The sequence below is a fragment of the Monodon monoceros genome, unplaced genomic scaffold (genome assembly GCF_005190385.1).
Source record: "Monodon monoceros isolate NGI ecotype Baffin Bay Population unplaced genomic scaffold, NGI_Narwhal_1 Super_Scaffold_16, whole genome shotgun sequence".
NCBI lineage: Eukaryota > Metazoa > Chordata > Mammalia > Artiodactyla > Monodontidae > Monodon > Monodon monoceros.
The window spans coordinates 11,285,768-11,312,211 of record NW_021703772.1 but is presented as its reverse complement, the minus strand read 5'-3'; the positions used below and the strand labels follow the sequence as shown (position 1 = coordinate 11,312,211).

General features: G+C 33.7%; 1 protein-coding gene across 7 annotated transcripts in view; it reads left to right on the top strand.

The window, feature by feature from the left end:
* AGFG1 (ArfGAP with FG repeats 1) overlaps positions 1 to 22,762 on the top strand; it is a 70,273-nt gene extending 47,511 nt beyond the window's left edge. The window contains exons 6-14 of one of the 7 annotated variants that reach the window (XM_029225470.1): positions 5,876 to 5,995; positions 8,034 to 8,243; positions 9,358 to 9,538; positions 11,992 to 12,071; positions 12,285 to 12,377; positions 16,954 to 17,001; positions 18,920 to 19,078; positions 19,966 to 20,051; positions 20,799 to 22,762. In XM_029225470.1, the coding sequence (XP_029081303.1) occupies positions 5,876 to 5,995; positions 8,034 to 8,243; positions 9,358 to 9,538; positions 11,992 to 12,071; positions 12,285 to 12,377; positions 16,954 to 17,001; positions 18,920 to 19,078; positions 19,966 to 20,051; positions 20,799 to 20,858 (1,037 nt within the window). In that variant the 3' untranslated portion in view covers positions 20,859 to 22,762. Of the gene's footprint in view, positions 1 to 5,875; positions 5,996 to 8,033; positions 8,244 to 9,357; positions 9,539 to 11,991; positions 12,072 to 12,284; positions 12,378 to 16,953; positions 17,002 to 18,919; positions 19,079 to 19,959; positions 20,052 to 20,798 lie in introns of all 7 variants that reach the window. The other 6 variants (XM_029225469.1, XM_029225472.1, XM_029225471.1 and 3 more) reach the window with 6 other exon arrangements.
* The last annotated feature ends 3,682 nt before the right edge of the window (positions 22,763 to 26,444 follow it).

The following is a 26,444-nucleotide window of genomic DNA, read 5'->3' as shown; positions in this document are numbered from 1 at the left end:
TTGGTCATTTTGAAGCAGTTTTATTTGATAATTTGAAACTTTGCTTTCTGTTTTTTGCATGTATATATTTCACTGTTTTTAAGCATAACTGAAGCCAGTGCTTACTGAATTGATTTCCTATTAGTACTTTGGGATTTATTTTACCTTCTTTTATTCACCTATGAAATTGTGATGCTATCCCACTTATTTTTTTTCCTTTCAATTTCACGTCCTGGCTTATAGTTGCATAATAATGGTACAAAGTATGTCATGTATATATGCATCCAGAAATGTGCCTTTTGAGGTAGTTTGGAAAATTATAGAAAACCTGCTCTTCAGCCACATTTATTTCTATCAAGCATTGAAGGAATTTTTTGTTTTAAATACCAGTGGAAACATTTCCTAAGAATATGCTACAGAAGGAAGTTGTGGTGTGATTTATGTATGTTTGTGTCTGCTTTTCAAAAGGGATTCTAGGATGAGAATTTCTTTCAGGAGAGATTGTACTGAGAAGGGTAAGAAATAGGGAGGCTCGCGCTGTTAGGGCTGTGGTAGGTTTCCATCTGCTTTACATTGGCTGAGCCCAGAAGTCCAGAAGGAGGCTGAGGAGACTCTTCCCTTCATACTCTAGGTGGGAAGCCAGTTCCCTCTCTGAGCAGACAGGAGCCCTAGCTTCTGTCCCCCCTCTTGGTTTTCGAATGGTGGCCAAAAGAGTTGGTGGAAGACTCAGTGAATAGAGAGTGAACCTTCTGTAATTTATGAGTATTCTGCATTTATCTCAGTTTTAGATTTATGGAAATGTAATTTGAAATGATGGAAAAGTAACTGCCAAACTCTTTTGTAAATTTTCAGCTTATTTCATGACTTATTTCATGTTTCCCTTCTGTGTGTGTATGTGTGTTTTTGTTTTTGTCTCTAAACGCAATTTGTGAATATTTGCAAGTCAGGGAATTGATGTTACACTTTTCTGTGTAATCATATTAGCCAAAAATAGACAAGACAGTGCAGCTCCACAGACTAATTTGTACCGTGATTACCCTCATACTTTTAATAACTCCCTTAAAATGCTTTTTGAAAATAATTGTCATTATTTAATTGTAGAAAATGTTAAAAGAGAGAGAAATGTATGATTTTATCAGATTGATAGAAGATAGTAAATCTTAACTATTTTGTCTCTTTTCCACATATGGCAGAAATGGTAGGACAGACGTGTCTGTGAGGAAGTAGTTGAATAACCATGTAGATTAGGTCAGGTGGCCTGAGAGTAATAGTTTTTTAGCCTGAAGTTCTTTTGTATTTACAGATGACTACTCAGATCACTCTTTTCTTACTTCATTTGATTGATCCCAGGAGCATAAAATATATATGGATATTGCAAGAACAAGCTAATAAAATTACTCATTTATTTTCCCTTCTAGTATAGTTGATGCCATCTTTCACATTTTACCTTAAGTAAGTTTTAAATTGGTGTCACGGTTCAATCTGAAATGTCTTTTTCCAGAGCCTTCGCAAGCACTCTGAATTTTTACTTTTCCATACATGGTTCATAGATACAAAGTCATTGATAGCTGAGTTTTTGCCCTGAACTTATCATTTAAAAAAAAAAAAAAAAAAACATTAGGTGAAAATTTTCTCCTGAACACATTGATGTGACAAATGGAACTTTTAATAGCAAACTAATTATTCAGATACGCCAATGTGGCCGGCATTGTTTTAAAGGGAAAACTGTTCTTTTGCAGATAGTTCAGTGGGTTAAAAGCCAGAAGTCTTTACCCTTCTTTATTTGAACATTCTGGCTGAGTTGGTGTGTGTGTGGATATGTGTCAGTGGTGGGGTCAGTATTATGTTCAGGAAAAGTCATCTTCTACAGAAATAGGCATGCAGTTAGAAACATAATTTACTACAGCATGTAATAGTTATTTTGCTTGGTAATAAACGTATCACAAAACCTGTGAGCTGTAAACTGTAATTGATTTTGGCCACACCTTATATGAGGGATGTCAAACTCCATTGCCTTGCCACCCAGTTAACACAAATGAATAATATAATGCAGTGCCCCTTTCAAAGGGGGATGGTCTATAATCTCCTGTTGCCACATGAAAGTACAGGCTCAGGATTACTAAATACACCGATTTTCTTTTAAGAGAAGTATGAAAACTTGTTATGTAATGTGAAATGCTCTCTTTTTAAATGTTAGGAATTAATGAAAATAAACTATCATATAGGTGAAACAAAGTCTGTTTGTCAGCTGAATTTGATGAGGGTTGCCTGTTTCCATCCTCTGGTCTCTACATTTTTTTTTTTCCTTTCTCATGAGTATCTGTTGCTCACCGAAGAGTAAAGACAACTCTTGGCAAGATTCAGGCTCATTAACTTGGTGCCTTAAATTCTAAATTCTGAGTTGACTCCTTTGTACTTTTTGAATAAGACTGTAAAAAGCATCTTTATTATTTTGTCACATTCTAATTAGTTTGGATTTCTTTGTGTAGAGATTGTTTGAGGTTCCAGATAGTAATTTTTGTTTACTGAATTTATTAGTGTTTAATTTCCAAAGTTGTGTTTATCAGTTTCATTCCGCAACACTTTACAAATTTAAAAAGTTACTATAATCAGTTGTTGAAGACAGTAGATTCAGTGTCTACAAATAAAAATGGATAGAAGTATTACAAAACCCTGTCTTGCTATAGTGAATAGGTATTTGATGAGTGTGTTTGGTGCTCTGGTGGGAAATCATTGGGAAAATATAAATGTGATAAAATAGGCTTGCCCGACAAAATGGATTGCGTTGAACTGATTTTTTTTTTTTAAGAAGATGTTGGGGGTAGGAGTTTATTAATTAATTTATTTTTGCTGTGTTGGGTCTTTGTTTCTGCACGAGGGCTTTCTCTAGTTGTGGCAAGCGGGGGCCACTCTTCATCGTGGTGCGCAGGCCTCTCACTATCGCAGCCTCTCTTGTTGCGGAGCACAGGCTCCAGACGCGCAGGCTCAGTAGTTGTGGCTCACGGGCCCAGTTGCTCCGCAGCATGTGGGATCCTCCCAGACCAGGGCTCGAACCCGTGTCCCCTGCATTAGCAGGCAGACTCTCAACCACTGTGCCACCAGGGAAGCCTGCATTGAACTGATTTTTTTCCCCGATGTTGTTTGAAACATGTTAAATGTAAAATTTTCCCATACGATGTTCTAAATACAAGTTAAATGTAGAATATGTATTATTATAGGCTACATATATGTTCGAGGTTATAAGCCACAAACTAGCTTAGGGACCCAATTCTTGTTTCTACAAGGGACAGATGTTTCATTTGTTGTTCTCAACTGTACAGCTAAGTGTTCAAAAAACTTGGAAACTTGCATTTTGGAATATAATCCACTCTAAATTTGAGAATTTCCTATATCGTGTTCTCTATTCATTTGGTTTATAGTTATATTACTTATTTTGGCCTTAATAAACTTATTTTGTCTTTTAGTAGAATTTTCTTCTCTTTGGCTTAGTATTTCAAAGCTCTTAAGAAATTTATTTCTGTTGTTTCATAAGTTGTAGAATTATAGTGTTTGTTGGTTTTGCTAGTAGAGACCATCTAGCAAATCTTCTCATTTTGTTAGTGAGAATACTGGTAGAGCCAGAACAATTGAGGGACTTGTCCAGTGGTTTACAGTTACTTATGTTAGGATGGAGTTCCCTGATTCTTATCTTAGATTCCCTTTTCACTAAACTGTACTTTTTTTACTGGTGTTCTCAGCAGTGCTAAATGGTAACTATTTAAACTTATATTTAAACTGGTATAGATATTCCTTTCAAAATAGTTTTTAGGAAATTAATTTTTAAAATTTATTATTTATCTATTAGTGTTTCTTCCATTATATTTCTTTTGGGGAAAGTAAAATTTCAGCCTGTAAAAAAGTTGAATTTTATCATATTAAGTAAAAACAGACAAAATATTGTAGGGAGTCCAGAATACAGAATTTATATTGTTAAGCAATAAGCAGCCTTTTAATTTAGGTTCTAGTGTGTAGTGCTTAAGGGCCAGGTCAGATGTGTTTCAAAAAGGTTTTTAAGAACGCAGTGTGAGCGGTGACATGTGGGGATAGCACTCCACTCGTCAGAAGTGGTAGGTGTGAAGACACTAGAAGGGAAGTGGCACAGGTGTGTAGGAAAAGGGGGTTACTCTAGGTACATTCCTCTCCCGCCCCCGTCATATCCATTTAGATAGATAAAACAGCAATTACATGAAATACTGTTAAGTTTTCCTGATTTTCTTCCTAGAATAATGTTTTACTTTGTTAATGGAAAATTTTTTTGCTTAGTGACTTCTTTTGGTTTGTTTACAAGTAGAGTACATATTCATTGAAAAAGCTTAGCGAACTCAGGCAAACAAAGAAGGAAATGATACCTACCTGAAATCTCACTACTTTGATTTAACTAAAATGCAGATTTTCTATGCACATGATGCCATGTTTAATGAACTTAGCAGATGAAAATGTATCTGGAATTTATTAACCTATTTATCTTACTTACTTAGCTGTAAGTATTTTTGTATAGGGCTAAATATTCTTTTACATGAATTTTTTAAATGGCTGCATTATATTCCATTGTGTGATGTTCCATAATATATTTAAGTGATCTCTCGTTGGCCATTTGAGTTTCTTAGTTTTTCATTATTATAAAAAACACATTGTTTAGCTGTTAGATTCAGCCATGCTCATTTGCAATATTATCTCTTTACAAAAACTACCTAGAAGTAGAATTGCCTGCAGAGGATTTAAGTGGCTCACTCACTTTGTTGGTGACATATTATAATCTTTCTCCATCTTTTGGACATGCTTTTCGTTCTTACCACTTAGCATTCCCTTTCCTGCCTACCAACCACTTCTTATTCTTTTTTTTTTTTTTTTTTTTTGCACTGTGTGGGCCTCCCACTGCTGTGGCCTCTCCCGTTGTGGAGCACAGGCTCAGCGGCCATGGCTCACGGGCCCAGCCGCTCCGCGGCACGTGGGATCCTCCCGGACCGGGTCACGAACCCACGTCCCCTGCATTGGCAGGCGGACTCTCAACCACTGCACCACCAGGGAAGCCCCACTTCTTATTCTTATCTTATCCTCTATAAAAATCTTATCCAGCATCTGTTTTGGCCTTAAAAAAAGTCTTTTGAGTTATTTCGTTTTACTTACATATTTTTTTAGGGAAGCCTGGAGCTTTGCTCTTAGGTTGGTGACCAGTTGGGAAATACCAGTTGGTCTTTTTCACTGGGTATGAGGTGCATTTATGCTATGATTTTTACGTTTTTATCGTTTCTTAAGTTTTAATATGTGTTTTAAAATGGCAGCCTCCTAATAAAATATGAGTATCTTCAATGTATTTGGTGATCATGTCCTTCTTTTTATACACTCGAGTTTTCTTTTTTTAAATATGCTATGGTGTGACATCGTTGTAAACTCAAAAAGCAACCAAAAGATTTAATGTAATTAAGCCATCTTTGTATCATTATTTTAGATTCACATAACTGATGAATCACTTATCACTATTTTAAATCTGAATTTTCCAAATGTATCCTGTATCTCTATCTGCTTTACTGTAACTAAATATTTAGTGCTCTTAATTCAGAGTTTCCTTTAATAGAGGCACTTTACAGTACTATTCCTGAGGTCACTCAAAGGCTATTGTGTACAAATTTATCATTGTACAAAGCGTTTTTGGAAATTCCTGGATACCCTTTAATAAATTGCTTGAAGTTGGGTGAAATAAACACTGGTAGAATTTAAAATCTGATTTCTAAATGAGTTTTCTTTAAAGTAAGTTGTGAGACATAGAAACTTCCATAAAATTCTTAAATTCATTTATCATATTTTTCATTTATAATTTTCATATTCATTAACATATATTGTTCCTTACCATTTACAGCTCAGAATTCTGCAAATGCAGATTTTGCAAACTTTGATGCATTTGGACAGTCTAGTGGTTCGAGTAATTTTGGAGGTTTCCCCACAGCAAGCCACTCTTCTTTTCAGCCCCAATCTACAGGTAGAGCTCTCCAGCATTATGCTTAAATGTTTACTTCAAAAAATAAAAAACTCTCTAGAGGCAGTTTTGGAACATTACTCTAAACTTAAATTCTGTGATTATCTGGTTCTAAATTAGTTCTGTCTTACAAAGCTCTGGGGAAACCTGAAATCTTTATATTTTTCTTTGTTCGTTTTTCTGAACGCTAGTATTTTGTCTAATTCACATCTATTCTCCTTTTCCTGCACATGAATCTTCCTTAAATTTCTTAGGCACAGAGGTATTAAAGTACTAAAAGTTCTTTAGGTTCACAAAACACATTACGATTTAAGCTCTGAATAAAGGAAGCTAGTTGATTGCTTGCTTCCATAGAACTAAAAACGTTAAGTAATTTTCAGGGTAACAAGCTTCAGAAAATAAATATTGTTAGTTGAGTAGATTATTTAACAGTCACTTTAATAAACTTTAAATAGTTTTCTGTGCAGGAATTGGTCTTTAAAAATTGAATACTCTCCCATAAACTGTATTGTTTTCAGAAACTCATTGAACCTTTGTTTAGATCTTTGGCTGATTATTTTTCGTTCACCTTTTAACTCTGTATTGTCTTAAAGCCTTTTCTTTCAATTTTCTTTCTTTTTTTTTTTTCTTTAAATTTCATTATTTACATAATATCTGGCTGTCCAGCATTTAGAATGCTTTCATCTAGCTGCAGCTTTGGTGAATTTACTTCAGCTTTTCCTCTCCAGGCTTCCAACAGTAAGTTCTGTTGTCACGTAGGCATCTTTTACTAATTTGTATGTTTTGTGCTATATTTTTTAGGTTTTTCAATTATAGAATGTTAATCATCTTTTAATGATAATCCTTCAGAAATTCTCACTTTTACTCTCTCCACTATTGCTAAACTCAGAGAACATAGTAGTATACCATAGCAGAGTTAGTTGATTTAATAATTCAGTTTTTATTAATTTGAAATAAATTTCTTCATACAGATTTTGAAAGCTCAGTATGTACTTTGTTCATCAGCTCCTTGTAACAGATCACAGTCTTTTAAATACAAACATTACTTAGTTTTAATCGAAAACAACTAGAGTTTAATTCCTGAAAGAAATATATTTGTTTTAGAATGCATAAAAAACTGATTGATGGAAAGTGTTTGTGGTTTTTTAAAAAATAGGGTGTAACTTTTGTTTCTGAAATACCTATAAGTGTGCTTTTCTCACTTTAATATATAAATATCTATATCTATATCTATCTACTATCTTGATTGCTGAGACTAATGTTTAGGCATAAAGAATCAACATCAAAAGTGTAGCACCAACAGTGTAGAATGAATATATACTGGTTTTAGTATTTTAGTAGTACCTTAGGGAGTTCTCTAGAATACAGAACAGTCTTTAAAATCTTAGCAGGATAAAGTTGATGTAATAATTTTTTCCTTGAGCTATATATTAGGGCATAATTTTACTGAAGACATTGTGGTGTTGTGTGTACATTAAATTATTATGTGGAATTAAGTAATAGTTCTTCAAGTAAAATAAGTCTAAAGCTCAAAAACCACCTTTTAAGAAATTTGGATCAAAGTAGTACATTGTAAACATTTTAAATCTCTACCCTGGGATTTGTTTCAACCAGGTCTCTGTTGGAACTACAAAACTTCTGTAGTGTAAGATATTTTGCATCTTGCCTACAGAGTTTGTTTAGGGAGAATTGGTAAAAGGTCATAGTATACATAGCTGAATGTTCTATGAAGTAACTGAGTTTCAAATTAGGTAGCATGGAGACACTCTCCTGTGAATTATTTTCTTCATTCCAGGATAGAAAACTACACACAGAAACTTGTTGCCCTGTATGTTGCCAGGGCCTTTGAAAATCTAGTTCTGTAAATTATGGAAAGTCACGTGTAGATAATTAAAGTTGAATGCCATTTGCCAGTTTTTAATTTTAAGAATTTAGGATTGTTTATAGAACACTTAATTTAGGAAGAAATGATCATATAATCTTTATCAAAGGATATTGGGAAAAATCTAGCAATTTCACGTTTTCTGTCGTTCTGTTACAGGTGGAAGTGCTGGATCAGTAAATGCTAATTTTGCTCATTTTGATAACTTCCCCAAATCCTCCAGTGCTGATTTTGGAACCTTCAATACTTCCCAGAGTCATCAAACAGCATCAGCTGTTAGTAAAGTTTCAGCGAACAAAGCTGGTCTACAGACTACAGACAAATATGCGGCACTTGCTAATTTAGACAATATCTTCAGTGCCGGGCAAGGTATCAACCTTTAAACAGACGAATACAAATTTGTATATTAAACAGTCCTCTAAATTTGGTTATATTTATTAAAATCTGAGGATGTGCTTTTCTTAGTTGTATAGATGTTTAGTTTACACTAAATGTTCATGACTATTTGGCACATTTTGGATCTGAAATAACTACACAATGGGAGGCCTAGAAACTGTTTGTAAACGTCTAGATTTAAAAGAAAATAATTGACAAAAATTTAATTTTTTCTTAGAAAGCATGCTTTATTGTTCTAAGGCCATAAAGGGCCAAGAAATCCTATTAATAGAGATGACTAGAGGATTAATAGAGATGACTAGAGGATTATTTGGTAGGTTCTGTGATATATTTGTTTTGAACTGTGTTCTATTAATATTTTTGTATTTATTTAAAGAAACAAGACACTTACGGTGTATTTTTATACCTAGTTTTGGTCTTAAGGCTAGTATTTTTGCCTCTCAAAGTGCGTAGTGTAGTGGGGGAACAGCAGGGGTCTACTTTCAGACTGGATTGTGCATCCTAATGTCTGAGCCTGATTTCTCATCTACCTTACGAAACGAGGGCAATAGTAATAGCATTGAACTTAAAAAGTTGTATTATATGTGTTATTGCGTGGGAGGCATTTAGAACAGTGCCTGGCACATCGTAAGTGCTCTGTGAATGTTTTCTCTTACTACTATCTCTAATTTTTTCATGAACAACCCTGGGAAAATGATATTATTAATAGACTCTTCACATAGTTCAAGCATTTTATGAGTGTATATGTTCACTTGAATGAGATGTCCCCGTCTTGCAGATTCAATGTAGCACTTTGAGAATTTCTTCTTTATGTGTAATCTAGACATGTTATTGGTACTGGGTCTTAGTTTTTGTTACAGAAACAGTATGCTGTCTTTATCAGAGTGGTATGTATAGCACTAATCTTGTCCAATATTTTCTGGATTATTTATTGGATAAAACTCTAGAATCATGTCCATTTATTTGCTAAGCTCCAGATCGGTTTTAAATTTACATGTGTTTCATGGCAAATGTGGTTGTAAGTTGAAAGCATTAAGTTAAGCATCAGTTAAAATTTTTGATGTAGTATGTTTTTGTTTGTTCACAGGTGGTGATCAGGGTAGTGGGTTTGGGACCACAGGTAAAGCTCCTGTTGGTTCTGTGGTTTCAGTTCCCAGTCAGTCAAGTGCATCTTCAGACAAGTATGCAGCCCTGGCAGAACTGGACAGCGTTTTCAGCTCCGCGGCCACCTCCAGTAACGCATATTCTTCCACAAGTAATGCTAGCAGGTAGCTTGTCTTAGTCTGTGTTCCTGCTTTGTGTTTTATCTTTTAAACTTTTTTGCAACTCTGAATAATAATGCTGTTAAGTAATGACCATTTGGGGCTTAAAGATTCCTGAATATTTTTGTAAGTTTGAGGAAACTGTGTTTAAATTTTCTAATTAAAATATAATCCTTGAGTTAAGTGCCATAGTTTTATTTTTTTATTTAATCGAAGGCTTTGTTACTTTTTTCCCTTGAACACTAAAATGTAATTTAGAGTATATACACATCTTGAAATGGATAGTCATATACAAATTTAATTGTACTCAGCAGAGAATCCATTTACAGAATTATTTGCTTTTAATGTACAGTTCTCAGTCATGAAGATTAAACACTTAAAGTAGCATGTTATAGCCTTAGTTGTAAATAAGCAGTTTTAGAAATGTTTGCACCAGAACCCAAGACCAATTCTGTATCTCTTTTGTCATACTGGTATTTATAAACAGACATATCTGTTACTGTGTTCAGATATATCGGGTGTAAGAAATTCTTGGCAGCAGAAAGTCTACTGCATTTTAACAGTGTTTGGTCTTTAAAAACTCTTCTAGTTTTGACTTTTTCATCTTTGGGTCAAGGAAGCAGACCTAGAAGTACAGGTGACTTACCTGTACAGTGTCTTACCCATCTCTTAGTTTTCCATTCCTACAGATTGTCTCTTCTTTTTTGTTATCCGAGTAGCTTTTTATTTCCCTTTAGCACCTTTTCCAGAGAGAAATGGCAGGATTGTAACATTAACTAGTTTGGCTCACTCTTCAGTAACAAATTTTCTGTATGGCAGATGGGAAAAATTGAATCCAAAGAATAAAATTTAGAGTATTTATATATTTTTTGCTTTACTAATGTTGTCTACATTACACATATATAATAGTGGACTATAGCAATGTGGTCGTAAAGTCTGGAAACATAGACAGGTATATGTAATGAAATGGTTTATTGGTATTACATTATAATCATAAGTGGTCCCCCAGAGTGTAACCCATGGAATGTTTGAAGTACCTGAGACCCATTCAAAAGGTCTGTGAGGTTAAAACCTAAATTCATAATAATTCTGAGAGGTTATTTATGTTTTCAGTAATTGACATTTGTTTTGATGGTGCAAAAACTATAACAGGTAAAACTTGCTGGTGCCTTAGCATTGATTTACAGCTTTGGCACCAAGCCGTACAAATAGTCATCTAATAGTCATTATATTCCTTACCACCACACATTCAGTTTTACTTAGGAATATTTTTGATGCAGTTTTTATTATGAATATGCCGTATGAAGCAGTAAAGGAATTTAAGTCTTGACCTTTAAATATGTCTTCTTAATTTTCTGTGTGTTGAAGTAAGGTATGCATCAGGTAGTTCTGCTATATACTGAAGTATAAAGCTGTCTTGAGTAAAATCAGCTTGTGTGGTTGTTTGAGTTGTGGAATAAACCAGCCACTTGTTTTATGGAACACCATTTTTTCTTGAAAGTATGATTGATAGACAGACTATGGTTATTCAGATTTCGATATTTGGTAGACATTTTCTCAAAAATGAAATTTTAAGTCTGTCACTTTAAGGAAAATAACTACTTAAAATACATACTCTCAAGCAAATAGTAGAATTTTGGAAAATTTAGGGGCCACCGTGGGCTTAAAATTAAGCTTCCCATTACTTTTCTGATGAGATGGATGGTGATATTAATGATTGTAATTTTTTTATTTTGCATAGGGAAATATGTTGACATTTTGAAGATTTGCATCAACTATTTTCCAAATGATATAAAGTTAGTAAAAGATTCATTTAAAGTGTAAGATAGACTAGTGGATGTTACTTTACATAAAAGCCCATTGATACGGTTTCAAATTCCATATTGCAACTAACCTTTAGGAAACTATCCCTGGTGTTTTTTGTATGATGTCAAGGAAAATATCCACAGTTATCTGGAAAAGGTGTTAAAATTCTCCTGTTTTGTTCAACTATGTTACCATGTGAGGCCAGTTTTTCTTCATATGCATCAACCTAAACAACATATCACAAGAGATTGATCATATATTAAGCCAGCCATTAAAGAGATTTGTAAAAATATCAAACAGTGTTACTCTTCTCATTAGGTTCCTTTTGTTTTAGAAAATATGGTTACTTATGAAAATGCTACTTAGGTTAGCATGTAATGGCTTTATTGTTATTTTTAAATGAATAAAATTATTTAAATTTGTTTTAATTGATGTACAATATATATTGGTAAATATAGCAACTTAAAGTTCTTTGGGGTTCTCAATAATTTTTTAGAATGTGAATGAGTTCTGAGACTTAAAGTTTGAGAACTGATGTGATACATGATATGTTCAATATTATTTGTTTCCATATTTTATGGCAACCTTGTAGATAGATTACCGTTGCTTTTTTTTCCCCTCAAAACATGAACTCTTTCAATACTTGTTTTCAGTAATGTTTTTGGAACAGTGCCAGTGGGTGCTTCTGCACAGACACAGCCTGCTTCTTCAAGTGTGCCTGCTCCATTTGGAGGTACGTGTTTCTGGTATATATATACTGGTTTTTATAAAGAACCCTAATATATATTGTATCGCATTTTCGTAGGGATACCAGAAGACAATCAAAGCACCAGTTTATTATCAGAAAACTCTAGTTTTCTATCTTCATAAATATATGAACAAATACTTTAAATAATTGAATACAAATGCGTTAGGATTTTATAGTGTATTTTATAATTTTTTAAAGCTACACCTTCCACAAATCCATTTGTTGCTGCTGCTGGTCCTTCTGTGGCATCTTCTACAAATCCATTTCAGACCAATGCCAGAGGAGCAACAGGTAAGAAATAAATATAAATTATAGAACAGTAAGCTTTGGAAAAGGTATATATTGCAAAGACACCATGTGAAGAGCATCAGAAAATAAGGTTCCTTTCTTACTGAAGTGACTGTAAAGTGGATTAGTTTTGTCCGTAAAGACATATAGTAGCTGAAAGTTTATAAAATCCTTCAATTTAATATTTGAAAATGGACCAGAGAAGTTATCTAGCACCCACCACTCAAAGCTTTCGTTTTTCAGGTGCGGAAGCCCAAGCATGGAGATGAGACTTAAAGCCTTAAAGCCCACAGCCAATATATGACAGAGATGGTACTTGAACATTGTAATTCTGACTTATTTGTTGGTCTGGTTTCACAATTATTGGTTATAACTCAATCTTAGTAGAAAAAAATGTGTAAGTTTTTTTGCTTTTTTCCTTTTCATGGGATTGCAAGGAACAGATGGGTATTATTACATGAGATCTTAATAATGAGGTCTTTTTGTAGTACATATTTCTTTTAGGTGTTCACATTTTTTTAGGTTGTGGGAAACTGGTTTAATTTGTGGTATAACATTTGAATATTTTCTCTTCTGATAATTTTTAAAAAATCCTCTTTATCGCTCCCCCTTTTTTTGGTTCACAGTGTAAGCCAGCTACATATTTCTTGTATTGTACCTCTTTGATTTTTGTCTTACTACCCTGAACACCAGAGTTATTTGCCAGTACCTTGGAATATTAGCAAGTGCATGTGGTATGGCCCAATACCCATTAAACTGAATTTGTCAGTTCTGTTTTTAGATTTAGATAATTTTACAACTAAAGCTTTGAACTTCAGTTATAGCCTTTGTTGATGTGATATTTTGAGAGATTAAGGTGTTTGTAACATCACAATAAATTTGCACCGTTTAGAATTGGTAATTACTAGCATATCTTTTTGTCATTGGCAAGGTTTGAGAACATGTGATATTGGGAGTTTGAACCATAACTTTCCTTTTCATATAAATGTCTTCAGTCATAATCTGTTGATATCTCACACAGTAGATGTTTAATAACTATTTGAATTTTGCACATAATTTGATTTTTAAAAATTGTTTATTTTAATCTGAATATACATAATCAGTGATTGTTTCAAATTTCTGTTGTGTTTTGGACAAAATATTTATACATCACTTGATATATGTAATATTTCTGTTTCTAAGCATATTATTTTGACTTCGTGGAATGAATTTATAAAATGTCTCATGACACAGGGTTTTCTACGTTTTCTCATTTAGTCCTCTTAACTCTCATCAAATAAATGTTTTAATCACTCTTTGACAGCTGAGGTAACTGAGGCTTAGAAAAGTTAAGTGCGTATGTTTTGGGTACAGCCAGATTTGTGTTCAAATCCTGATTTAGATTTACTTGCTAGGTAATCCTAAAAATGCTTTCTGTATATTATTTTTTTAATGAATGGAGGAAAAGTGATAGGAAGATATATTATTTGCAAGATACCGTTGAGATGTTTATAGCTATTATAACCCCATTTGACAACTGAAGGATGGAAATTCAAGTTATACCTTGACCAAGGTTATGTTGATGTAACTCCTCAGAACCTTATTGTTGTCCTTTTCTGTAAAATGTGAACACTATTCTCTGGCAGGGATGTTGTGAGAATTAGATGATGTAAATCACCATGCATGGTCTTTGCATTATTGTGTATACTTGGTAAATCATTCCTATTATTTTCCTTTCATGACTGTACCTCCAGACTGGTTCTGTTATTAGAGCTAAGGGCCCCCCCCCCGCCCCAATTATTTGGAGTATGAAAGTCCTTTAAAGTTAAGGTTCTACATGGGATGTGAAATAATATAAAGTGTACAAAGTATGTTCAGATGATATAATTTTAATATTAGCCTAAGCAAAATTTATTGAAAGGTAAACCTACTGTGTCCACAAATTTTTCTGTCAAGGTAAAAAATTTTTTCCCCTTATAAACCATTTTGATTTAGCACATTGATCATCTTTACTAGGTTATTATTGAATTGACTAAGTCAAAGTAAATGTTAACTATATAACATGTTTCTGCTGAAGCTGAAATATAAATAACACTTTGACAAATACACTGTGCTTAGGTATTTCCAGTGTTTTCATACCATCAAAATTAATATTAGATTTTTAGAAATATTTTGTGTTCTTAAATATATTAGTATTGTTAAATTCCATTTGAGGTAGCTTTTGAAAGAGGGTACTGATAATAGTTCAATGTGAACTATTTAAGAAGTTTTACTGATGTATTTCATTCTTAAAATGCACATTTTAGTAATAACTTTTTTCCTGCATTTACAAAGCTTTTGGGCTTTCTTTTACCATGTTATATAGAAACCTTCAGTAGACTAGCCAGTGTGGCCTAAGACCTTTTTTATTTTAGGATTCTATAATTAGCATTCTTTTTCCAGAGCACTTGAGCCCTTAAATCTAATTAATAAAGTTAATATAATTTTTGGTTATTAGGAAATTCTCTTATAACTCTTAAATCTCTCCTTTGTCCCTGAATGAGTACCTTTATTTTCTAACATTCATTTAATGAAAAAATGATTTTAAAAGATTCCCCCCACCCCCTCACCCCGCCTTAAGGGTCCAAAATTAATCAATGACTAATCTAGTGTTAGTACCCGGAGTGCTTCTAAACCAGCACTGTTTCCACTGGTTCCGCTCATTCCACTCATAGGAAAGTAAATGCAACATATATCCACACAAAAACTTGTATACAAATGTTCACAGCAGCATTATTCCTAATAGCCAAAAAGTGGAAACAACCCAGGTGTCCATCCACTGATGGATGAATAAACCAAATGTGGTATAGCCATACAGTGGAATTTGTTTGATAATAAAAAGTAATGACATGTACTGATACATGGTACAACATGGATGAACCTAGAAAACATTAGGCTAAATAAAGGAAGTTAGTCACAGAGTGACATATAATGTATGATTCCATTTATAATCTGTCCAGAATGGGCAAATCTATAGAAAGTAGGTGGGGCAAAATAGAGAGCTGATAGGTATGGAATTTCTTTTAGTGAGGGGGGTATGAAATGTTCTAAAATTAGATTGTGATGATGGTTGTACACCTGGTGAATAACATTAAAAAAGAACACTGAATTCTACCTTTTAAGTGGACAAATTGTATGATATGTGAATTATATATCAAAAAGTTGTTAAAACAAGTCTAAAATATTTTTATAGCAGCCCAGAACTAGGCATCATTGTTGCAGATTGAGGTACAGAAATTAATACTGGTTAGCAATCACTGTGGACTAAAAGTCAGTTTTTGCCAAAGCTTATTTTGTAGAACATGTGTCCTGAGATGGTGTTATCAGTGCTTCATGGAAAGGGATTCTACGCCCAAATATATATGGGAAATGCTGAGTTAAACAAAATTTAACCAGTATTATTAATGCAGGATTTCTCAGAGCTTATAAAGTGCTCTAAGAAAGGAGATAAAGTGACCAAGCTTGTTTCAGAACCCTTCCCCCTCAATCAGCCTTTTGTTGAATTTAGAACACGCTGTAAACATCTTTTTAAGTTAGCAAGAAAAAATAACACCCTGTAGCACTTTTAATCACAGCAGCTTTGTAAAGTAGATATGTATTATACTATCCCTGTCCCTCCACCCCGTTTGCAAATGACGAAACTGAGGCTTAAAGAAGTTGTGGTATCCTGTAATTAGAAAACTACAGAACCAAGACAGAACCACTCTAATCTCTCAATCGCCTTGTTTCCCCAAATTTAGTTGGTGTTAAGTATGTTAATTTAAAATGCATGGCCATATATTTTAGAAACAACCCCACTCCAGATGGTTAAAACAGCGGTTCTGGTACTTAACAACCTAAATTTGTTTTCTGTTAATTACATTTATTTATATGTAACCTGTCTGATCTCAGTCATGCCAGGTAAGATCTGCACAAGATGTATTTTTCTTTTCTCTCTCTTTTTAGCCATCATATTTTAAACTGAAAGTGCTGCTCGCCTTTCTAATGAACTACATTGAATAATTTTTCCTGCGTAATATTTAATTCACTTGAGTTATCATTAGGCTTTTCTAGTTAATGTATGGAGTCATAAATAAAACAATCAAACATTATTCAAGTGCTTTCTCCAAGATTTGAGTTTTATTTTATTTTTAGTTTTTTAGATTTGAATTTTTAGATGCTAAAGGTAGATGCTAGATCATTTTAGATGATCCTATGAATAGCATTTTTGGGTGTTAAGTGGTGAGGCCTAGAAAGTCTTTTTATGGATATTATTGTATCTTCACGTTAAAAAAATGTTATTTGTTTAAAAGATGGATTTCCTAAATGTTTCTTCATTTGATATTTTGTTTTTCTGGTATTCTAATCTCCCCTTTATTTCAAACAGTGTAAATACTACTGTCATGAATATAGTTGAAATAAAAAGACTGTTGGATGTGTCTTTATTATGTATTCTTATGCTACCTACTTTGTAACAGTATATTCTAATTTTAGAACATTTTAATGAAACAAATTTACTTTTATTTTGCCAGTAGTTATTCATAAGTTAATTGACATTGGTCTCTTTATGGCTTTCCATAAGGCCTTTCTGGAGCAATGCATTCTCAAGTGTTTCCTCACGCTCATTTTGGTAGGTGGCCACAACTAATATCTAGATTTGTGTGGCAATTTGTCTACCTGCTTGTGGAAGCTTCTGCTGGTGTTCTGGATCCCTGCATGTGGAATTAAGTTTTTTCCATGTTTTAAAATGGAGTGGTCATGGATGTGTGGCATTGGGAATACATTATATTTAAAGTTACATGAAAATCTTCTGTGGCGTTTTAATACTGAAAAGCATATTGCTTACCTCCATGGTAACATTAGAATGTTAATAGCTTTCTCAATTATTTTTCTTAAGTTTGAATTCATAGTACTTTGAGTGACACACCTTTTCGATGCACCAAACCATTTTACCACATTATTCCATGGAGTTTGGTTTTGCTTAACTGTATCCAACTTTTGCTTTATACTGCTTTCTTAAAAAGTGATTTGTCAAAGCTATGTCAGTGCATTGTTGTCTGTTCTGAAACCCTCCTGTTTCCCTTGCAGTGTGCTTATTATTCTTTAATTCACTTGCTTCCCAGTGGCTTAGTTCCCCTTTTTTCTTATCAATAATAAAAAGTAATATTTAAAATTGGAAAATCTAATTACGTTCATTGCGGAGAATTGCACTGTTGTAAAAACTAGGATTATGAGAATTACGTTGGGCAACATCCGTAACATGATTTTTAGTTTTTTTTTTAAATAAAAAATAATTCTGTGTAGCACTTTTAGTATTAATTTCTTGTGCCTTAAATCAGCAATCAAGTTGGTAATTTTTTCTTAAAATCAGGAAATTCAGTGAATTATGTTTTTTGATAGCATCATGCTGAAAATATTTCAGTATATAATTTCTAGTGTTCTGTATTAAAAGCACCATTATTGGCTCTTATTTCACTTAGGCTTTTCCTACAACATATAGTTGGAAGGTTCCATTTTGAATCTTCACTAGCAAAAAGTAATATACTGTTCTGCTACTATGTCTGTTTATATAAATAATATAATAATATGATAATGTAATAATGTGAATTAGTTCATAAGTAATTCGTAAATGGGGCGAGTGATGGCAGCATACCATGTATATATATAGCTGTACTTCACACGTGCATTTCCCCAACTTGTGAATGAATGCTTTATTCCATCAAGTTATAGTGGCTGGACATGGCAAGCCATGGAGAAGTTATTGGACACAGTGTCCTTCACCTTACATTCTTTGTCTCTTGTAAGAATGCTTATTTCACTATTTGTTTAATTTTTATGTACTCTGCCCCAGTTTCTATAACTCATCAGTCCTAACCTAACCTTCCTTATACCCCTTGTCCAAAGCAGTGTTCATTTACTTTCCAAAAAATGAATGGGAGTCCATATGTTTTCAGTTTAATTGTGTTAGTGTTTTTATTAGGACCGCCCCCCCGCCCCACCCCTTTTTTTGCCTTGGGTTAGAAGGCTGCATAGGTTTTGAGTGGCCTGCCTTGTGACCCCATTTCTCCTGTAAGTTTTATTTATAGTGAATTTTTTGCAGAGGTTTTAAATGTTTTTCCAGGAACACATATATTACATTATAGCAGACAATTCACTGGATACAATTAAATGTTTGACTATTTTACTGCATATAGCAAAACAAAACTTAAAAATGTATATACAAGTATACATGTGAATTGCATGATGATGGACTTTAAAAAGTAGACTGCTGTTTAGACTCAAACTGTATATAATTATTCTGAGAAGTTTTCTTGTGATTTCAAATGATAGCTTTATTAGTTTCATTCTGGTCATTGGTTTCAGGAGAACAAATATAGATTATGTTAAACTGGAGCTAAAACTTACTATTAAGTTTGTTGGGAGTTTTGGAGTTTAAAATACATCATACTGTTTTTAAGGTAAATGATGTCTGTTTCATACGTTGAGAATGCGTATATATACGAAAACCTACCCTTCGTAAGTGACCAGCCTTTCTTTTCTCCTGCCAGCGGCGACCTTCGGCACTGCATCCATGAGCATGCCTGCGGGGTTTGGGACTCCCACGCCCTACAGTCTTCCCACCAGCTTTAGTGGCAGCTTCCAGCAGCCTGCCTTCCCAGCCCAAGCAGCTTTCCCTCAGCAGACAGCCTTTTCTCAACAGCCCAATGGTAAGATCTAACATTTGGCTAGCTGTAGGTCCACTGCAGGTATCCTTTATGTATCATAATATGAATGTTTGGACAAAAAGACTTATCTAGAGAATGCTGTAGCATTATCTGCTGAATGTTTACTACACAAATATAGAAAAGCCTTTGGTGATTTGGGCCACAGAAAATTGAGTGATTTTGTAGTTTTTGTGACCAGATTATAGGTTTAGGAGAAATCAGGGACTAAAGAGTACCTCTTCTTTCTCAGAATCTCCAGTGTCTTTCTTATATCTTCTGTGTTATTAATATGCCTCTTGATTTTAAAAGGAAACTTTATAGACCTAGAGTGTTGTTGTTTATTTTGCATTGGAGAACTGTTTTTGTTCCATTTTGTGTACGTTTTTTGTTGTTGTTTTGGGGTTTTTTTGGTGACATAAACTCATTTTCTAAATAGGTGACTGTGTTGTGGTTGGAGTTTGTTACTTGTTTTCAGGAAAATTCACTAGAGACCAGTTTTTGTTTTGGGGTTTTTTTTGGATTTTTTGTTTGTTTGTTTTTGGTTGCGGGGGAGCCCATTTCACTCATTTGCTAAAGTTTGAAATACCTGGATCACAGCCCCTCTCAAATAGTCACAAGCTTATCTCTTCATTAAATCCTCTGTCAGCAATTTACGTAGCTGAGACAAACTGGAATTAACCATTTCTGGAGAGTCAATGTAAGTTCTTTAAGACATGCCAGTGGAAGTTTAACTGCTATTTGAAAGAGCATGAGACTCAACAGTTTAACATTGATTTTTTTTATTATTGTTGCTCTGGTAGGAATTTTTCTGAAACTCATGAAGCTTTATAAGCATCAGATTGTCTCAAAGGTATGGTTATAATTGGTGGGTTTTTTTAAACAAGGTGCAGGTTTTGCAGCATTTGGACAAACAAAGCCAGTGGTAACCCCTTTTGGTCAAGTTGCAGCTGCTGGAGTATCTAGTAATCCTTTTATGGTAAGTGAGATGCAATTTTAAGCACTTTCTAAGTTGTTGCATTGTTTTCAAATTGGGAAAAGCAGGATGTGATTCCTCCTAGATGCTCTTTGGTATTCTGCAAGATTATACAAATCTGAGGCAGCCATTGTGCACGATCCCTTTTTAAGAAAACACATTAAAGGGGGGAAGTGGTGGGCTGGGGGTGTGGTGTGATGAATTGGTTGGGAGATTGGGATTGACATGTACACACTAATATGTATAAAATGGATAACTAATAAGAACCTGCTGTATAAAAAAATAAAATTCAAAAAAATACCCCAGAAAACACATTAATCAGTTGCAAATCAAAGCACTGACAGTTAATAAGCTACTTTAGACATGAAACTTGTCTGCTTTCTTGTCAAAATAATGCTTTATGAGAGGCTGTAGATTTAGTGAACAATGTGAAAAAGGAATCCTGGAGTCAGGTTTGGTTTGAATCATAAATGCATTTTTTTAGGGCCAGGTCCCTTCTTAGAATCTATTACGAGAATTATATGAAATAATGGATATAAATAGGCACAACACAGTGCCTGAAAACCTATCGCTTTATTAACAGTATATTGCTAATAACAATAATGAATAAATATGATTGCCAATAATTATGAAATAATTCCTAATCTAAATGCTATTTAATTAAATCTAGTTTAATTAAATAACATTAAATATTTTCATATTTTCTCCACACACTCTTATTTATTTATTTTGTCTTATGTTTTCCTTTAGACTGGTGCACCGACAGGACAATTTCCAACAGGAAGCTCATCAACCAATCCTTTCTTATAGCCTTATATAGACACTTTACTGGAACGAACTTTTACATGGTCACATTACATCTCTCCGCCTCTTGCACTGTTGTCTTGTTTCACTGATTTTAGCTTTAAACACAAGAGAAGTCTTTAAAAAGCCTGCATTGTGTATTAAACACCAGGAAATATGTGCAAAACAGAGGGCTCCAGTAACAACTTTTAACCTGTGAATTGGCAAAAAAAAGTAGCGGTATCATGTATATTAAAAATTGGCTAATATTAAGTTATTGCAGATACCACATTCATTATGCTGCAGTACTGTACATATTTTTCTTAGAAATTAGTTATTTGTGCATATCAGTATTTGTAACTTTAACACATTGTTATGTGAGAAATGTTACTGGGGAAATAGATCAGCCACTTTTAAGGTGCTGTCATATATCTTGGAATGAATGACCTAAAATCACTTTAACCATTGCTTCTGGAAAGTTACAGAGTCAGAATTGGAAGGTTTTATTCATTCTTGAATTTTTCCTTTCTAAAGAGCTCTTCTATTTATACATGCCTAAATTCTTTAAAAATGTAGAGGGATACCTGTCTGCAGAATAAAGCTGATCATGTTTTGCTACAGTTTGCAGGTGAAAAAAAATAAATACTAGAAAATATGCTATTGTTTTTGTGTTCTTGCTGCAATGCCTTTACCAAAGTGGCCTTAAATATCAGTAGTGAATTGAGAACATCTTGAATTCTTAAATTAGAATTTCAGAAGACTTCTAGTGACTAACTTTTATGTCTAAAAGAGAAAATTTTATAAAAAGGCCATGTAGAAAATTTATTAAAACTGCTATGTTCAGGAATATGTCAGTGGTAAAGCATTTAAATGTAGCTTGTTAGATTCACCGTAACCCTTCTGATTTCTTTGCAACTTCTTAATTTTGTGAAAATTTGTATATATGAAGAATTTGCATGTATGTGTATTTACAAATTTTTTAAAGTATCTTGAATTCTCAGACTGCAAAAGGCTTATTTTAACTATTGATTTTTTTTTTTTTTTTAAATACTGTCTTTGAATGTATTGGAAGCAGACATGCATTAACTGTGACATGATTGCACCTCAGTTTTCTTTGTTTGGACAAACTGATATTAATAGGACATTTGTTTATGTTCATTTCTAGAGGGAAAGAAACTGGAACCCAGTGTTACCTTAAAGTTATAGAATACTTTGTTTAAAAAGGCAACAATACTAATGTTTAGTTATAGCTTTATGTTAATATTCAAATGAACTTGTTTAAATATATAATGCCTCATTCATCCAGTGATAATCTGGCAATCTCATCAAAACAGAACACAACTGAGAAACTTGTAATATTTTTCTTAAAAAAATGCCTTTGAGCAGCCCATATAAGTCACAATGTCTATACGTTAGAGCTTATGCATTTGTCTTTATGTGAAGTTTTGATTAATAGATTTCCCAGACCAAAAGAGCATATATTGTCAAAGACCAGTTAGTGTAGGGACAGCCAGCCCAGCTTAGAGGGCATCAGTATATTACATCTTCTTCTGATAATTGTCTATTACTGTGACTCTGTGTCATCAAGAAAAGGTGAGGTTACGTATATAAATATGTGATACATGTTTGAAAATTTTTCTTATAATGATTTAAATTGTTTCTAAAGCTTGGTATTAAAAGAGGTGAACACCAGTTTCCTCAAACATTATTTATTCATGTTGAATACCTTTTCGAATGGTGACTACAGGAGTTGTTTTCATACTATATTAAAATCTGTGTAGAGTTCCAGACTTCTTGAAACATTGCTGTCCAGTGCATATCTAGCTGAATGTATGGTTATCTGAACTATTTTGATAAGCAAGAAAATTGGGAAATCTCTGCCCCTTTTCTGAGCAGTATGCCTCTTAGAATTAAATGAATGCTGCAAAGGTCTGGGTGTGTCTTGGTGTATACTTGAAATGTTTGCATTTTTGGGGTGTCCTTCCAGACCCCTTTTCATGGAGGGAATTCTTAAGAAATGTCTTTGAATTCCTATGTTTTAGATTGTATTGGGTCCCAATCAACTCATGTACAAAGTTATGCTATAAAATTGTAGGCCCTTATTCAATTAACCTACCAGGCTTTCCATCTAAGAAACAAGTAAATTAAACAGTTGTTAATAAAATAATTTTAAAGACTATTTTTTTCTGGGTAAATCTTGAGGTTTGTAATTAAGTGGGAACTCTTGTTGACTTTAAATGAAAACTTGTGAAATTGAAATGCTTATTGTAAGAAGTGATCCAGATTTGATGTGGATTAAACTCTTCAGTTAGACTTTCATATTCAGATTTGCTTCTGGTTTTGCACAGACCATCAGAATTGTGTTGAGCACTGAAGAGGAGAAAATACTCAGAGGTGGTAAGGATGAAGACTCGAGTTTCCTGATTTACTAGTCGAATCAGGTCTTCTCTCCTGTGTTTGCTGAGGAAAGAAAATTTTCTTTTCTTTTAGGGTGACAAACTTTATTGATAAGTTTAAAGGCATATTTTTCTCTCATTTTTGTGAAAATAGAGATTAGGTAATCACTTTCTTCTGTCGAATAATTCTTTCTGTAAATGTGAAGCAGCACATCGGTGCTTTCTTTACTTGTGACTTGCCCTGCTCCCAGTACACGTCCTTGTTGGTACAGTTCCTGTCAATTGGTAAAATGGAAGCAGTAACTAACTGGCTGCTTTCCTGTCACAGTACCAAGATTTCTGAAACAGTTTGGTCTCAGGACTATTATTAACTCTTAAGTTATTGAAGATCCCCAAAGAGCTTTTGTTTATGTAACTTACATCGCTCAGAATTTGTTGTATTAGAAATTAATACTGAGATCTTTTAAAAACATGTTTATTCATTTAAATATAATGATAATAAACCCATTACATGTTAACATAAATACCCTTTTTGATGACAAATTACTGTTTTCCACAAATGTTATTTAGAAGACCATTGTTTTACATTTTGCACATCTCTTTAATATCTGGCCTAATAGAAGCAGTGGGATTCTCATACTACTTCTGCATGACAGTTCTTTTTATGTGACATGGCATGTGGGCACTGGAAAACTCCACTGTGCACTTGTGGAACCATGAGTGAAACAGACATATAACATTTTCGTATTATGAAAATAGTTTTGACCTTGCGTTTTGGGGGGACCCTCAAGGGTCCTGAGACCACACTACACTTTACGTTTATATTTTCTGGAACAACAGTGTTTAGTTTCAGGGTAAATATACTACTCCCTGAACTTCTAAGTGTTTTTGTTGGCTTGGTGGGGAGAATTGAAATTTCATTTGAAATTGTAAACTTTTTAAACACTGATTTCTGGGTTTTCTTTTTTATTTGACCGTATTTCAATAATGATGAAATTAGTGAATAGCTCCTTTTTAAAAGGGATATTACAAGTTCTGACTCCTGGTTATGAGTGTTTATTTAGGAATTATTTACTATTCTGACCACTTTGAAATTGTTTAATTGTTTTGGGGGAGTACCAAATAGCTATTTAAAAATTGAAACACCTTGCTAAAGAAAGTTCAAAACGAAGAATAATTTCTTCTCTCTCCTATGCTTATAGTTAACAAAGAATTTTAGCTTTGTTTGTGTCTGTGTGTGTATATATATATATGTATATATATAATATAAAATGAAAGTTGGATTTCTCTAGCAGAAATCACTACCCTCCAGGAAGTCGGCTACAATTAAAGGAATGTGTTTACTTCTTAAGAAGGAGGTTTGCTATGGTTTTATCCCCCAGTGTTTTTTTTATACCTTGTTCATTTTTAGAGAGAGCACTTGTTACTTCTCATTGAAACAGAATGTTTTAAAATTCTTTTGAAGACAGAGTGACTTTGTAAAAGGTAACTTACGGTACATAGTCACCACAGAAAGCTCTGGCTCTGTTGCTGCTGCTGCTGGCACACACCGCAGAACACGCTGCCGTCCTCAGGCCGGCCTGTGCCTTCCCTCTGGGGCCTCCTTGTCCATACATTTGTGCTCCTCTGCTGAACTCATGTTCAGAATGACTCACCTCATGTTTGGCCTCCACTTGTAGTCTCAGGCTTACATCAGAAAATTAATCTCTAGGGGAGTTTATAAAGATATATTTCTTCAAAAATAATGACTTGAAAAGAACCTGGTGGTGGTATTACAGAGTGTGGCTTATTAAGCTCTTTCAGTGTATCAGAAACTTGCTAAATGCATTCGTGTATTATCTCATACAGTCCTTAAAGTGGACTCATACTTTAAGGATGAAAGAAGCAAGGCACAGGCTAATGACGGAGCTTTTGCTCTGGGGAGCAAATATTATATTGTTGGATTAAAATGCTGTCTACATTTATGTGTAAGTCAATTTTTTACAAAATCTTAGGAAATTCTGAGAGAATTACTTTCTATATCCTATATACCTAATTAAACTTAATCATTTTTAATTTGGGTTCTCTTCATAATTTGCTGAAATCAGTACGGTTTATTCTCTAGGGTTTTACTTAAACTTTACAAGTAAATTAATGGGATAATTAGTGGATCAGGTTTTAAACTAAAGAGACATCTGAAGTATCACAGGGACTCCTATTTTGTGCTGTGCCCTAGACAGTAAAATTTACTTTTGAAAGGATGCTGTTACTAACATTTGTGTTACATTAGCCTGTTGTATTGAATTTATCTTCATTAGTTAAAATTTTTTCTTTGTATATTTTAAAACGTCATTCATTAAAATTTTTATGTAGTATATTTGAACAAATGAAAATATGACCAAGATGTACTGGTCATATATTGTGCTGGTGAATGCTTTTCTCTTATGAAAAAGTGCCCTGTTTTGTAGTGTTTACTGACATTGTGGTTATAAATACTCTCACCATGGCTGATTTCACCTTCCAATCTGATATCATTAAATTTGGCATTAGAAAGAGACACACACCAGTCTTTCTTTGCAGGCCAGCTCCAGCACACAGCACTGATGTGTAATCCCACAACTCAGTTCATTAAATAAACTGGTTATTTGGTGATTGTATCCAATATTTGAAGAACCTTTTGTTTTATGTTGTTAATCCAGAAAATATTTGAACACTAGTTTACTTCTAGAAGCGTACTGGGCACTGAAGTATTTAATCTGGAAAGACCCAAGTATTGTGAATTCTGGTTTTAAAAAGTCCAGTTATTGTGCTAATGTAGAGGTTGCACATTCATGGCATATACTCTGAATTCTGTCTGCAGTTGTGTTTTGTTTGACCATCAGAGTGTTTTAAAAATTCCGATTTTATATAGTTTGAAGGGTATTCACACTCTCAAGGTGGCCACTAGCCTACCACTCACAGTGTCCTGAGCCTCAAACGTTCAAACGTGTTTTAAGGGCTTTGAATTGGCAAATCCTGAGTAGACATAAAAGGGCTCTTCTTATGCCACCTCTTAGCTGTTCTAATTTTGGAGTCCTGTAGGATTTGAATTTATGATGATATTTTCTGGTGAAGACTCTTGCCAAAAATGTATTTTTCTTTCAAACTTGATAACCTCTATGTATTTTGCTTATTTTATGCCAGTGGATAAAAACTCAATATATATTTACCTATATTTTTGAAATCTGTGCTTTTGTCC